Raw genomic sequence first — 15,212 nt, 5'->3', positions numbered from 1 at the left:
TCTTGCCCGCCCAAATGAAAGAGGCCATAACTTATTTTTAAAAAATATATATATTTATTAAAGTTTTTTAACACAGTTTTTCTCCCTTACAAACAATAACCCACCCCCCTCGTAACAAAAAAAACCGAGAAATCGCGCAGAGCAAGATATATACAGGGCAAAATGATATATTTACACAGCTTTGTACACTGGCCCTCACCCGTACGTGCCAGTTTCCCCAACCCTTCATGTTATCTCTTGCTCATCCACCCTCCCAGGCAGTCCCCCCTTTCCTCCTCCCCCTCCCCCCCCTCCCAGGACGTCCCCTCCACACGCCCCCCTCCCCCCCCAAGCTGCTGCTGACCGACCTTCCTCTAACGCTCCGCGAGATAGTCTAGGAACGGTTGCCACCGCCTGTAGAACCCCTGCGCTGACCCTCACAAGGCAAACTTAATCCTCTCCAACTTTATGAACCCAGCCATATCATTTATCCAGGCCTCCAGACTGGGTGGCTTCGCCTCCTTCCACATTAGCAAGATCCTTCACCGGGCTACTAGGGACGCAAAGGCCAGAATGCTGGCCTCTTTCGCCTCCTGTACTCCCGGTTCGTCCACTACTCCAAATATTGCTAGCCCCCAGCTTGGCTTGACCCGGACTTTCACCACCTGAGATATTGCTCCCGCCACTCCTCTCCAGAACCCTTCCAGTGCCGGGCATGACCAAAACATATGGACATGGTTCGCCGGGCTCCCTGAGCACCTTCCACATCTGTCCTCTACCCCAAAGAACCTACTCAACCTCGCCCCCGTCAAGTGCGCTCTGTGGACCACCTTAAATTGTATCAGGCTGAGCCTGGCACACGAGGAGGAGGAATTAACCCTACCTAGGGCATCAGCCCACAGACCTTCCTCGATCTCCTCCCCCAGCTCCTCCTCCCATTTACCCTTCAACTCTTCTACCAGCGCTTCCCCCTCTTCTTTCAACTCCTGGTGTATTTCCGACACCTTGCCCTCCCTGACCCATACACCCGGGATCACCCGATCTTGAACTTCTTGTGCCGGGAGCAACGGGAATTCCCTCACCTGTCGCCACACAAAAGCCCTCACCTGCACATATCTAAAGGCATTTCCCGGGGGTAACTCGAACTTCTCCTCCAGTGCCCCTAGGCTCGCAAACGTCCCGTCAATGAACAGGTCGCCCATTCTTCCAATCCCCGCCCGATGCCAGCTCTGGAACCCCCCGTCCATCTTCCCCGGGACAAACCGGTGGCTACCCCTGATCGGGGACCATAGCGATGCTCCCATTGCACCCCGGTGCCGTCTCCACTGGAGATCCTTAGCGTTGCCGCCACCACCGGGCTCGTGGTATACTTTGTCGGCGAGAGCGGCAGCGGTGCCGTCACCAACGCCTCCAGGCTCGTTCCTTTACAGGACGCCATCTCCACCCTCTTCCATGCCGCCCCCTCTCCCTCCATAACCCACTTGCGGATCATCGCCACATTTGCTGCCCAGTAGTAGCTCCCCAGGTTTGGCAGCGCCAACCCTCCTCGATCCCTACTGCGTTCCAGGAACCCTCTCCTTACTCTTGGGGTCTTATTCGCCCACACAAACCCCATAATACTCCTGCCTACTCTCTTTAAATAAGGCCTTAGTGATCACGATGGGAAGGCACTGAAACAAACAGAAATCTCGGAAGGACCACCATTTTTACCAACTGCACTCTACCCGCCAGCGAGAGCGGTAGCATGTCCCATCTTTTGAAATCCTCCTCCATTTGCTCCACCAACCTCGTCAGATTCAGTTTATGTAGGATCCCCCTGGCTATCTGGATCCCCAGATACCGAAAGCTCCCCTCCGCCCTCCTCAGTGGTAGGTCCCCTATCCCTCTTTCTTGGTCCCCTGCCTGTAATACAAAGAGCTCACTCTTCCCTACATTGAGCTTATAGCCCGAAAACTCCCCAAACTCCCTAAGAGTCTGCATGACCTCCACTGGATCCGCCACATACAGCAACAGGTCATCCACATATAGCGACACCCGATGATCTTCTCCCCCTCGGACCACCCCTCTCCATTTATTAGACTCCCTCAATGACATGGCCAATGGTTTGATCGCCAATGCGAACAACAGGGGGGACAGGGGGCACCCCTGCCTCGTCCCTCGGTACAGTCGAAAGTACTCCAACCTCCGCCGGTTCGTCACTACACTCGCCATCGGGGCTCTGTAAAGGAGCTTAACCCAATTGATAAACCCTACCTCGAACCCAAACCTACGCAGCACCTCCCAGAGGTACTCCCACTCTACTCGGTCAAAGGCCTTCTCCGCGTCCATAGCTGCCACTATCTCCGCCTCTCCCTCCTCCGATGGCATCATTATCACGTTTAAGAGCCGCTGCACATTGGTGTTTAGTTGCCTGACCTTTACAAATCCCGTCTGGTCCTCGTGGTTTACCCCCGGGACACAGTCCTCGATCCTCGTGGCCAGCACTTTTGCCAGCAACTTTGCATTCACATTGAGGAGCGAGATCGGCCTGTACGATCCACATTGCAGTGGGTCCTTGACCCGCTTTAGGATCAAAGAAATTGTCGCTTCCGACATTGTCGGGGGCAGGGTCCCCTCCTCTCTTGCCTCATTAAAGGTCCTCACCAGTAGTGGGGCCAACAGGTCTGCGTACTTCCTGCAGAACTCCACTGGGAATCCGTCCGGTCCCGGGGCCTTCCCCGCCTGCATGCTCCCCAAACCCTTGCCCAGCTCCTCCAACCCAATTGGTGCCCCCAAACCAGCCCAAACCAGCCACTGCCATAACTTATTAACCCTAGCAAAAAAAGATTTAGGAAGAAAAATTGGAAACACTAAGAAGGAAATAAAAACCATGGGAGGATATTCATGTTTATAGTATGAATCCTTCCCGCCAAATACAGAAGACGGTTATCCCACTTGTGCATGTCGGAACTCGACCTGCTCATCAGCCTAGCGTAATTCAATCTATGGAGCGAGGGCCAATCATGGACCACCCAGGTACCCAGATAACAGAAGTTACTTCTGGCAAGACAAAAAGGTAGTACCCCCAGATTGGTTCCCAACCCCGGGGGCTTAACCAGAAAATATTCAGTCTTCTCCAGGTTCAGTTTGTACCCCAGAAAAGAGCCAAAACTCCTGATTTTCATTATTTCATCCACAGAAATGACTGGATCTTTAGTATACTGAAGCAAGTCATTGACATGTAAGAACATCCTATGTTCCCTTTCTCTCCACTCCCCCCACCCCACCCCCATTCTTATCTCTCTCCTTTTGCTCAAGATCTTAGCGCTATGGCCAAAGGCTCATTTGTCAATGTACACACGAGTGAAGACAGTGGACACTCCTGCTTTGTACCCCTACTCAATAAAAAGTACCCTGAGCTCGAAACATTAGAGCGTACATTGACTGTTGGGGCCCTATACAGTATACGAACCCACGAACTGAACTTCTGCCCAAGACCAAATTTTCCAAGGACCTGAAAAAGGTACTCCCACTCCACCCTATTGAATGCCTTCTCAGCATCCATGAACGCAATCACTTCTGGTTCAGAGACCGGTGAGAGGGAAAGGACAATATTCAACAGTCGCCCTATATTAGTCGATAGTTGCCGATCCTTAACGAAGCATGACTGATCTTCCGCAATCACCTCCTGAACACAAAGCCCTAATCGCAGCGGCAATACCTTGGCTAGCAGTTTGGCATCAATGTTTAAAATAGATATGGGTCAATATGATCCACATTCCGTGGGGTCCTTGTCCATCTTCAGAATGAGAGCGATAGAGGCCTGTGAAATGTGGGTAAGGAACCCTGTGGAGTAGTGCTATTGTCACTGGACTAGTGATTCAGAGACCCAGGATAATAATCTGGGGGTCCGGGTTCGAATCCCACCACAGCAGGTGGTGGAATTTAAACTCAATAATATATCTGGAATTTAAAATCGAACAATGACCATGAAACCATTGTCGATTGTCGTAAAAATCCATCTGGCTCACTAATAGAGAAGGAAATCTGCCATCCTTACCTGATTGGTCTACATGTGACTCCAGACCCACAGCAATGTGATTGACTCTTATGCTTCTGAAATGGCCTAGCAATCCACTCAGTTGTCTTCAACCGTTGCAAAAACATGAAAAAGGAATGAAACCGGACGGACCACATGGCATCGACCCAGACACCAGAAATGACAGCGGTAAACACAGCCCTGCCGACCCTGCAAAGTCCTCCTTATTAACATCTGGGGGCTTGTGCCAAAGTTGGGAGAGCTGTTTTAGTGACTAGTCAAGCATCAGCCTGACATAGTCATACCCAAGAATCATACCTTACAGACACCACTATCACCATTCCTATGTATGTCCTGTCTCACCGGCAAGACAGACCAGCAGAGGTGGCATCACAGTGGTATACAGTCGGGTGGGAGTTGCCTGGGAATCCTCAACATTGACTCTGGACCCCATGAAGTCTTGTGGCTGCAGGTTAAACATGGACAAGGAAACTCCTGCTGATTACCACGTACTGGCCTTCATCAGCTGATGAATCAGTACTCCTCCATGTTGAATACCATTTGGAGGAAACACTGATGGTGGCAAGGACGCAGAATATGCTCTGGTTGGGGGACTTCAATGTCCATCACCAAGAATGGCTTGGTAGTACCACTACAGACCGAGCTGGCCGGGTCCTAAAGGACATAGTTGCTAGACTGGGTCGGCAGCAGGCGGCGAGGGAACCAACAAGAGAGAAAAACATATTTGACCTCATCTTCATCAATCTGCCTGTCAATATTCACGGTATTCACGGACATCTTTAACCTGTCCCTACTCCACTCCGAGGTCCCCACCTGCTTCAAGAAGACCACCATCATACCGGTACCAAAGAAGAACCAGGCAATGTGCCTCAGTGACTACCGACCAGTGGCCCTGACTTCAGTCGTAATGAAGTGCTTCGAGAGGTTGATCATGAAGCGCATCACCTCCATACTCCCAGAACGCCTTGATCCACTGCAATTCGCATCCTGCTGCAACCGGTCCACATCAGACACCATTTCCCTGGCCCTACACTCATCCCTAGAGCATCTCGAAAACAAGGACTCCTACATTAGACTCCTATTTATTGACTACAGCTCTGCCTTCAACACCATATTCCCAGCCAAGCTCATATCAAAGCTCCAAAACCTAGGACTTGGCTCCCCACTCTGCAACTGGATCCTCGATTTTCTGACCAACAGACCACAATCAGTAAGAATGAACAACAACACCTCCTCCACAATAGTCCTCAACACCGGGGCCCCGCAAGGCTGCGTACTTAGCCCCCTACTCTACTCCCTGTACACACACGACTGCATGACAAAATTTGGTTCCAACTCCATCTTACAAGTTTGCTGACGATACGACCATAGACGGCCGGATCTCGAATAACGACGAGTCAGAATACAGGAGGGAGATAGAGAACCTAGTGGAGTGGTGTAGCGACAAAAATCTCTCCCTCAATGCCAGCAAAAGTAAAGAGCTGGTAATTGACTTCAGGAAGCAAAGTACTGTACACACCCCTGTCAGCATCAACGGGGCCGAGGTGGAGATGGTTAGCAGTTTCAAATTCCTAGGGGTGCACATCTCCAAAAATCTGTCCTGGTCCACCCACGTCGACGCTACCACCAAGAAAGCACAACAGAGCCTATACTTCCTCAGGAAACCAAGGAAATTCGGTATGTCCACATTTACTCTTACCAACTTTTACAGATGCACCATAGAAAGCATCCTATCGGGCTGCATCACAGCCTGGTATGGCAGCTGCTCGGCCCAGGACCGCAAGAAACTTCAGAGAGTCACCTCCCGCTGCCTGAGGAAAGCGGGATGCATAATCAAAGATCCCTCCCACCCGGCTTACTCACTCTTCCAACTTCTTCCATCGGGCAGGAGATACAGAAGTCTGAGAACACGCACGAACATACTCAAAAACAGCTTCTTCCCTGCTGTTACCAGACTCCTAAATGACCCTCTTGTGGACTGACCTCATTAACACTACACCCTGTATGTTTCACCCGATGCCGGTGTTTATGTAGTTATATTGTGTACCTTGTGTTGTCCTATTATGTATTTTCTTTTATTCCCTTTTCTTCCCGTGTACTTAATGATCTGTTGAGCTGTTCGCAGAAAAATGCTTTTCACTGTACCTCGGTACACGTGACAATAAACAAATCCAAATCCACACTCGGCCCTGCTTTACGACGGCTTTTATAACAAGGTCCAGCTGGGTGGCCTCCGCCTCCGACCTGGGAAGCTCGTACTCCATGAGGAGAACAAAATGGTTTCCACGTGGTCCTCGTGAGGGTTATAACAGGTGGCAAGCACTTTTGCTTCATTGCTGACCACAGCATTGGCCTCTATTTTCTTTCTCCTACTCGTACTCACCAATGGGAAAGAGCAAAGGAATATTATTAAGAAGTAGAACTATCTTGTGAATAGATATTTTGGAATTATATTTGCACTCTTGTTAAAGAGCAGGAAAGAAAGATTTAAGCATTTAAAATTCAATATAAGCAACAATCAAACAGGATTGTTAGATTAAAGTGTTGCAGTGTGTATTGGTGCCAGCAATGTTGTTATCATTAGAGGATGTTACTGGATGAACATGGCTATCTTAAATGAAACATATGTACAAAGGTAAAAATACGTGTATTAATAAGTAAATATGTAATTTACTTTTGCTGTTTTCATGTATGGTATGACATTTGTTTACAAATAATAATTCAAAATAAAATTACACGGGATGTGGCTGGAAAGGCCAGTATTTATTTCCCATCCCTTTGAGAAGGAGTTGGTAAGTCATCATCTTGAATCATGACAGTGTATTGTATTGGGTGTAGGGGAGGCATGTGGCGCAGTGGTTAGCACTGGGACTGTGGCGCTGAGGACCCGGGTTTGAATCCCGGCTCTGGGTCACTGTCTGTGTGGAGTTTGCACATTCTCCCCGTGTTTGCGTTGGTTTCACCCCACAACCCAAAGATGTGCAGGTTAGGTGGATTGGCCACGCTAAATTGCCTCTTAATTGGAAAAAAAAAATTGGGTACTCTAAATTTATAAAACAAAAGTATAGGGCGTACTCACAGTACTGTTAGGTAGAGGGTGCTGGGATTTTGACCTAGTAACGATGAAGGAAGAGTAATATATTTTCCAGTCAGGCGGGTATATGACTTTGGAGGGGAATCTGTAGGTGATCGTGTCCCAATGCACCTTCTGTCCTTGTTCTTCCAAGGTGATAGAGGTCGTGGGTTCAGAGGATGCTGTTGAAAATCCTTTGGCAAGTTCCTGCAGTACATCTTGTGGAAGTTACACACTGTTGCCACGGTGCATCGATAATGGAGGGAATGACTGTTAAAAGCGGTGTATAGTGTGCTAGTCTAGTGGGTTACTTTGTCCTGCGTGGTGCTGAGCTTCTTGAATGTTATTGCCACTGCAGTCACCTGGCAAGTGTGGAGTATTCCATCGCATTCCTGATATGTGTCTTGCAGATGGCTTTGGGAAGTTGAGAAGTAATACCAAGCTTCTGCCTGCTTTTACAGCAATAGTATATATTTGGCTGTTCAGTATCTTGTCATTGATGAACCCTAGGATCAGGCATTCAGTGAATTTTTGAATTTTGAATTTGAAGGGGAGGTTGTTAGTTTTCCTCCCTTTGGTGATGGTCATTGCATCATGGCACAAATGTTACCTGCCACGTATCAGCTCAGGTTTGAATATTATTCACATTTTCCTGCATAAGGTGACAGATTGCTTCATTAGATGATGAATTGCAAATGGAACTGAATCCTATAATCATCAGGGAACATCCTGACTTCTGACCATATGATGAAAACAAAATTATTGAACAAGCGGCTGAAGCTGTTTGGACCTAAGTGACTATCCTGAGGAACTGCTACAGCATTGTCCTGGGGCTGAGATGATAGTCTCCAACAAACATATCCATCTTTCTTTCTTCTAGGTATGACCCAACCAGGGATAGCTTTTCCCCTGATTCTCATTGGCTTCAATTTTGCTAGTGCTCCTAGGCCATTCTCGATCAAATGCTGCCTCGGTGGCAAGAGCAATTAATTTCACCTCGTCTCCATGATTCACCTCCATATTTGGACCAAGGCTATAATGAGGTCTGGTGCCAAGTGGCCTGATGGAACCTAAATCCAGGATTGATGAGCAAGTTAATGCTGATTAAATGCTGCTTAATCTCACTATTGGTGACACCTTGGCAGATGAGTGAGATTTGACTGATGGGGAGTAATCTTGGCCAGATTGGATTTGTCCAGTTTCTTGTGAACAGGACATACCGAGACAATTTTCCACTTTGTTGGGTGCAGGCTAGTGTGTAGCTGTACTGGAATAGTTGGCTAGTGGCACAGCTCGTTCAGGGACACAAATCCTCAACACCACAGCCAGGGTGTTATTATTATCCATCAAATGATGATGATCAATTTTTCCTGTTTCTGTTTCATAATTAGCTTATATCTAAACTCCAGTCTTGATTTAGCTATACAGTGCTTTAGTCCTGCCAGTTGTTGTAGATAAGATTGGATTGGATTGGATTGGATTTGTTTATTGTCACGTGTACCGAGGTACAGTGAAAAGTATTTTTCTGCGAGCATCTCAACAGATCATTAAATACATGGGCAGAAAAGGGAATAAAAGAAAATACATAATAGGGCAACACAACATATATAATGTAACTACATAAGCACTGGCATCGGATGAAGCATACAGGGTGTAGTGTTAATGAGGTCAGTCCATAAGAGGGTCATTTAGGAGTCTGGTGACAGTGGGGAAGAAGCTGTTTTTGAGTCTGTTCGGGCGTGTTCTCAGGCTTCTGTATCCCTTGCCCGATGGAAGAAGTTGGAAGAGTGAGTAAGCTGGGTGGGAGGGATCTTTGATTATGCTGCCCGCTTTCCCCAGGCAGCGGGAGGTGTAGATGGAGTCAATGGATGGGAGGTAGGTTCGTGTGATGGACTGGGCGGTGTTCACGACTCTCTGAAGTTTCTTGCAGTCCTGGGCCGAGCAGTTGCCATACCAGGCTGTGATGCAGCCCGATAGGATGCTTTCTATGGTGCATCTGTAAAAGTTGGTAAGAGTAAATGTGGACATGCCGAATTTCCTTGGTTTCCTGAGGAAGTATAGGCTCTGTTGTGCTTTCTTGGTGGTAGCGTCGACGGTAGACCAGGACAGTTTTTTTTAGATGTGCACCCCTAGGAATTTGAAACTGCTAACCATCTCCACCACGGCCCCGTTGATGCTGACAGGGGTGTGTACAGTACATTGCTCCTGAAGTCAATGATCAGCTCTTTAGTTTTGCTGGCATTGAGGGAGAGATTGTTGTCGCAACACCACTCCACTAGGTTCTCTATATCCCGTCTGTATTCCGACTCGTTGTTATTCGCGATCCGGCCCACTATGGTCGTATCATCAGCAACCTTGTAGATGGAGTTGGAACCAAATTTTGCCACGCAGTCCTGTGTGTACAGGGAGTAGAGTAGGGGGCTAAGTACACAGCCTTGCGGGGCCCCGGTGTTGAGGACTATTGTGGAGGAGGTGTTGTTGTTCATTCTTACTGATTGTGGTCTGTTGGTCAGAAAATCGAGGATCCAGTTGCAGAGTGGGGAGCCAAGTCCTAGGTTTTGGAGCTTTGACATGAGCTTGGCTGGGATTATGGTGTTGAAGGCGGAGCTGTAGTCAATAAATAGGAGTCTGATGTAGGAGTCCTTGTATTAGCTTATCTTAGCTTAGGTAGTTTTAGCTTAGGTAGTAGCTTATCTGTGATTTAATTACAATTGATAAATCGTTCCTTTCAAATGTTAAAAGTAGTTTATTTGCTTAAAGTTACAAGTAATGTAAAGCTTACCATATCCAAATATTCACATCTTTTTCATACCTATTAATACATTTATTTATTAATTAAAGGTTCAAAAGAAGAAAGCCATTATTACTGACCTGAAAGATCAAATAAAACAACTTCAGCAACAATACAATGAAACGGTCGAGGACAATGGACGTTTACAAGCCCGACTTGAAGCTTGGATGATCACAGCGCAAAGTGAACAAGATATCCTTTCAAATGAGGTAATTTCTTGAATTTTTAATGAATATTCAGACAAATGTATTTGGAATGCATAGATCTTTGAAGGTAGCAGGGCACATTGAGAGAGTTGTTAGCAGAGCATCGATGATCTTGGGCTACCTATAAGTATTGAGTACAAAAGCAAGGCATTAGGCTGGGCCTACGTGAAACTCAGGTTAGGTCACAACAAGAGTATTGCACACTATTCTGGTCACCAGATTTTAGGATGACCTAATAGGTTTTTGTGAAAATGCAGAGGAAATTTACCAGAATGATTCAAGGAATGAAAGAATCCAACTAGGTGGTTACCTTGGAGAAGCTGGGGTTGCTCTCCTTGGAGCAAAGAAGATCTGACAGAAGCATACAAGATTATGGCAGGTTTAGATAAGAAATTTTGTTTCCAAAAGCTGATGGTACAATGACTTGGGAACACAGATTTGAGACTTAGATTTTGGGCAGGAGACAGGAGGGGGATGAGGAAAAACCTTTATGCAGTGAGTGGTAATGACCTAAAGCTTACTGTCAATGAGGGTGGTAGAAACAAAAACAATCAGTAATTTCAAAGGAAATTTAACAGATACTTGAGCGAAATAAACTTGCAAGGCGACGGGGCTAGAGTGGGGAATGGACCTGACTGGGTAGCTCTATGGAAAGCCAGTATGAACTTAATGGGCTAAATGGCCTACTATGCTGTTCTTAAGTTAATTTTTAATTTTAAAAATGTATATGTCTACAGGTCTTTTGTAAAGAGGACATAATCCATAAACTAAGAATGAAACAACTAGCTCAAGAGGAAAAATGTAATATAGCAGAAGAACAGGCAAGCTTTTAAAGTTTTGTCTCATGTCACATAATGTGGAATGCAAACTGTTTTATTAACTGAAATTAATTTATTCTGAAAATAGATATGTAAGATTCCATGGACTTTCATTGAATTCTCAACTTTTTGTATTTTATTAGTGCAATATTTGTACATTCCTTACAAATGTGTGCTTTACCTCATCCAGCAAAATGTCAATGGAGAGAACCTTTAGACATTGATTCCAAGATGTTCCCTCTTATTTTTCCTTCCCTCAATCTGTAAGGTGTCTCCCATGATGTGATGCATCAGTTATTTTCCCCATTCTCTTCCATAAGGATTCTGAACTGATTAAAAACCTGATTGAATAAGATAGGAAGGTGTCAGGTTCAATTAACTGCGTAAAGGGGTTAGTAAACCAATGTCCAGATTAGGGATGGAGATTTTTCAAATTTGAGATGGATAAAATGCAAAGGCAAAAGGGGAAGGTATATTAGAGAAAGGTATTCCTTGACTGAATAGCGAGATGGCAACCTTAAAGATGGGCATATGATAGAACTGATGAAAATAATGCTAAGGAATGTCATGAGGAATGTTAGAAAGTGCAGCCGAGGAGCAGAGCTGAAAAATAGGACTAAAAGCGAATTTATAAAAACTTTGATAATATGAAACGAAATAAAACAGCTTTTATAAGGAGATTAAAAATGAAAAATAATTGAAGAGAGTGTAGGGTTTCTCCGAGATTAAGAAGGAAGTTTGGGAAGTTAAAGTATGGGAAAAACATATTTTATATCAGCTTTTACAAATAATAATAGAAGTGAGAATGTAGGTGCACCAGAAGAAAATTTTAAGTTTGTAAGCTGTTTTCTTCCATTTACGTGCATATAATTTCTGTTCTTTTTCTTGCTACATATCTTTTCTTTATTCCCAGAGGGTTGGAGGGCCAGTAGCAGGCAACCCTGCTGAGAGAAGGGACCAGGGATCACCCAGAATTGTGCGTTTAAAGTGCCCATTGATTACCAAGATAAGCTGAAGTTTGCTTATTGTTTATGATGCCTTGGGAAACAACTTACCAGCATTTTAATCATGTTTGCTTTCTGTTATTTAAAATCTTGTTTGAACGCACTTTCCTTTAAAGGCCAACTCTTTATTATTTTCCCAATCCTTTATCTGGAAAAATGGGAGGTAGTTTTAGATGTACACCCAAAATGGCTGTGCCACCTGCCAGAAGCTATCATCAGGAGGCCCAAACCATTTTTGCATTTAAGTGTTGCAAGTGTGATGAAAATGTTATATGTTTAATATTTTGAGGATATCGTGTTGGTCTTTGGACATGCTGGGCTAGTTTCTCCGATCCTACGGCTATGTCCACAAGATCCGTCTGGTCTTACGACCAAAAGGTTGGCACCGCCCCTGCACCGTTCCTCCGTCCGGTGGTGGCTAGCAGCCGTGCAGCGTAAAGCCGGCTTTACCTGTTGATACAGTCGCAGAATGGCTGGGTCCGTGGCCGTGCAACATGGCGCGGCCGCGCGTGGACCCGGCCTGCCAAAAACTGCTGCCCTATAATCCATCCAGCCCCAGCCGAAGCCCCCCCCCCCCCCCCCCCCCCCCCCCGGCCAGCGGAACGGCTCCCCCCCGACCGTGGTGGCTCGGAACACAGTCCGCTGCCACCACGCGAGGTGACCGAACATTGTGAGGACACGCGCCCCACGCCATCGGGGACTCAGCCCATCAGGGGAGGGCCTCAGGTGGCGTCCTGAGGCGTCCATACGGCGTGCGACATACTCACCGAGTACGCCATTTCTGAGAGGGCGGAACATTGCAAAAACGGTGCTGCCCCCGATTCTCCAGCCGATCGCCAAACGCGATTTCGGCGTCGCTGACCGGAGAATCCCACCCGCTGTGTGTGTGCCTAATTTAATTAAGCTGGGGACTGAAACTCTGTGTAATTGAGACCATCAAAGGAGCTAGGTGTGAAAAGCAGACATTCAAAGTGACGAGGGCCAAGTGGATATCCTGAGATAAGTGAGGATTTGGATTTTTAGCTAAGGCGACTAAAATATTTTACAACTTAAATTAATGTCAGAAATAAACTGGGAAAAGGTTATGAAGTTTTATTTGACCCAAGGGTGGGGGCAATAGACTCCATGAAAAATATTTATATTTTGAAGACAGTTAAGTTCAGAGCAATGTTGGGAACCATGGGCGAAATTCTCCCCCAACGGCGGGATGTCCGCCGACTGGCGCCAAAGACGGCGACAATCAGACGGGCATCGCGCCGGCCCAAAGGTGCTGAATGCTCCGCATCTTTGGCGGCCTAGCCCCAACATTGAGGGGCTAGGCCGACGCCGGAGGGATTTCCGCCCCGCCAGCTGGCGGAAATGGCATTTGTTGCCCCGCCAGCTGGTGCGGAAATGCGGCGCATGCGCGGGAGCGTCAGCGGCCGCTGTCAGTTTCCCGCGCATGCGCAGTGGGGAGAGTCTCTTCCGCCTCCGCCATGGTGGAGGCCGTAGCGGAGGCGGAAGGGAAAGAGTGCCCCTACGGCACAGGCCCGCCTGCGGATCGGTGGGCCCCGATCGCGGGCCAGGCCACAGTGGGAGCACCCCCCGGGGTCAGATCGCCCCGTGCCCCCCCCCAGGACCCCGGAGCCCGCCCACGCCGCCTGGTCCCGCCGGTAAATACCAGGTTTGATTTCGTCGGCGGGACAGGCAATTCCTGGGCGGGACTTCGGCCCATCCGGGCCGGAGAATCCAGCGGGGGGTCCCGCCAACCGGCGCGGCCCGATTCCCGCACCCGCCCAATCTCCGGTACCGGAGACTTCGGCGGGGGCGGGATTCACGGCGGCCAACGGCCATTCTCCGACCCGGCGGGGGGTCGGAGAATGACGCCCAATGTTTTTGAAGAGGAGAGAGGAAAAATATATTTAACAAATGTTGAAAGCTATGCTATCGGTGTGGCCATGTAGGATCCTGAAGAGAGTGCTGTACTGGGATAGATCTATGAAAAGAAGTCCAGGGAGCTGTTTTCAGTCACCCCAGAGAAGTGTTTGTTTGTTCCAGAAAGCAGGATTTTCACAGTTGAGTTTAAGAGAGGGAGTTCAGACTGGAGTTCAGTTACTAGTGGTGTACCACAAGGATTTGTTTTGGGGCCACTGCTGTTTGTCATTTTTATAAATGACCTGGAGGAGGGAGTAGAAGGATGGGTGAGCAATTTTGCAGATGACAGTAAAGTCGGTGGAGTTGTGGACAGTACGGACGGATGTTACAAGTTACAGAGGGACATAAATACGCTGCAGCGCTGGGCTGAGAGGTGGCAAATGGAGTTTAATGCAGAAAAGTGTGAGGTGATTCATTTTGGAAGGAATAACAGGAAGACAGAGTACTGGGCTAATGGTAAGATTCTTGGCAGTGTGGATGAGCAGAGAGATCTCGGTGTCCATGTACATAGATCCCTGAAAGTTGCCACCCAGGTTGAGAGGGTTGTTAAGAAGGCATACGGTGTGTTAGCTTTTATTGGTGGAGGGGTTGAGTTTCGGAGCCATGAGGTCATGTTGCAGCTGTACAAAACTCTGGTGCGGCCGCATTTGGAGTATTGCGTGCAATTCTGGTCGCCACATTATAGGAAGGATATGGAAGCATTGGAAAGGGTGCAGAGGAGATTTACCAGAATGTTGCCTGGTATGGAGGGAAGATCTTATGAGGAAAGGCTGAGGGACTTGAGGCTGTTTTCGTTAGCGAGAAGAAGGTTAAGAGGTGACTTAATTGAGGCATACAAGATGATCAGAGGATTGGATAGGGTGGACAGTGAGAGCCTTCTTCCTTGGATGGTGATGTCTAGCATGAGGGGACATAGCTTTAAATTAAGGGGAGATAGATATAGGACAGATGTCAGAGGTAGGTTCTTTACACAGAGTGTAGTAAGCGCGTGGAATTCCCTGCCTGCAACAGTAGTGGACTTGCCAACACTAAGGGCATTCAAATGGTCATTGGATAAACATATGGACGATAAGGGAATAGTGTAGATGGGCTTTAGAGTGGTTTCACAGGTCGGCGCAACATCGAGGGCCGAAGGGCCTGTACTGCGCTGTTATGTTCTATGAGAGAGAGAGAGAGAGAAGCCCGGTGGAATACCTCTTCCTACGCGTCAGTAGGTTGTGCTTTGTGGTAAGATTACTGGAACTTTATAGATTAAATATCTATAAGCAATGTTGCCTCAAGGGGTGTTTATGTGTGAGTTTAACAAAGTAAGAACTGTTGGGGAAATGTTCCAATCAGATGTTTTATTAACTGTATAAATGTAATCTTGTGTGTTTAAGTTTTATTTT

The 15,212-nt window shown here is 47.2% G+C and overlaps 1 protein-coding gene across 6 annotated transcripts in view; it reads left to right on the top strand.

The window, feature by feature from the left end:
- Positions 1-15,212, top strand: part of LOC140385401 (uncharacterized) — a 649,931-nt gene that overhangs the window by 180,837 nt on the left and 453,882 nt on the right. For 5 of the 6 annotated variants that reach the window (XM_072467511.1, XM_072467516.1, XM_072467512.1 and 2 more), the window contains 2 exons: positions 9,933-10,091; positions 10,826-10,909. In XM_072467511.1, the coding sequence (XP_072323612.1) occupies positions 9,933-10,091; positions 10,826-10,909 (243 nt within the window). The remainder of the gene's footprint in view (positions 1-9,932; positions 10,092-10,825; positions 10,910-15,212) is intronic. The other variant, XM_072467513.1, reaches the window with a different exon arrangement.

The sequence above is a fragment of the Scyliorhinus torazame genome, chromosome 11 (assembly GCF_047496885.1).
Source record: "Scyliorhinus torazame isolate Kashiwa2021f chromosome 11, sScyTor2.1, whole genome shotgun sequence".
NCBI classification, from domain to species: Eukaryota; Metazoa; Chordata; class Chondrichthyes; order Carcharhiniformes; family Scyliorhinidae; genus Scyliorhinus; species Scyliorhinus torazame.
Note: the sequence above shows the minus strand (reverse complement) of the source record. Positions and strands in the feature narration are given on the sequence as shown.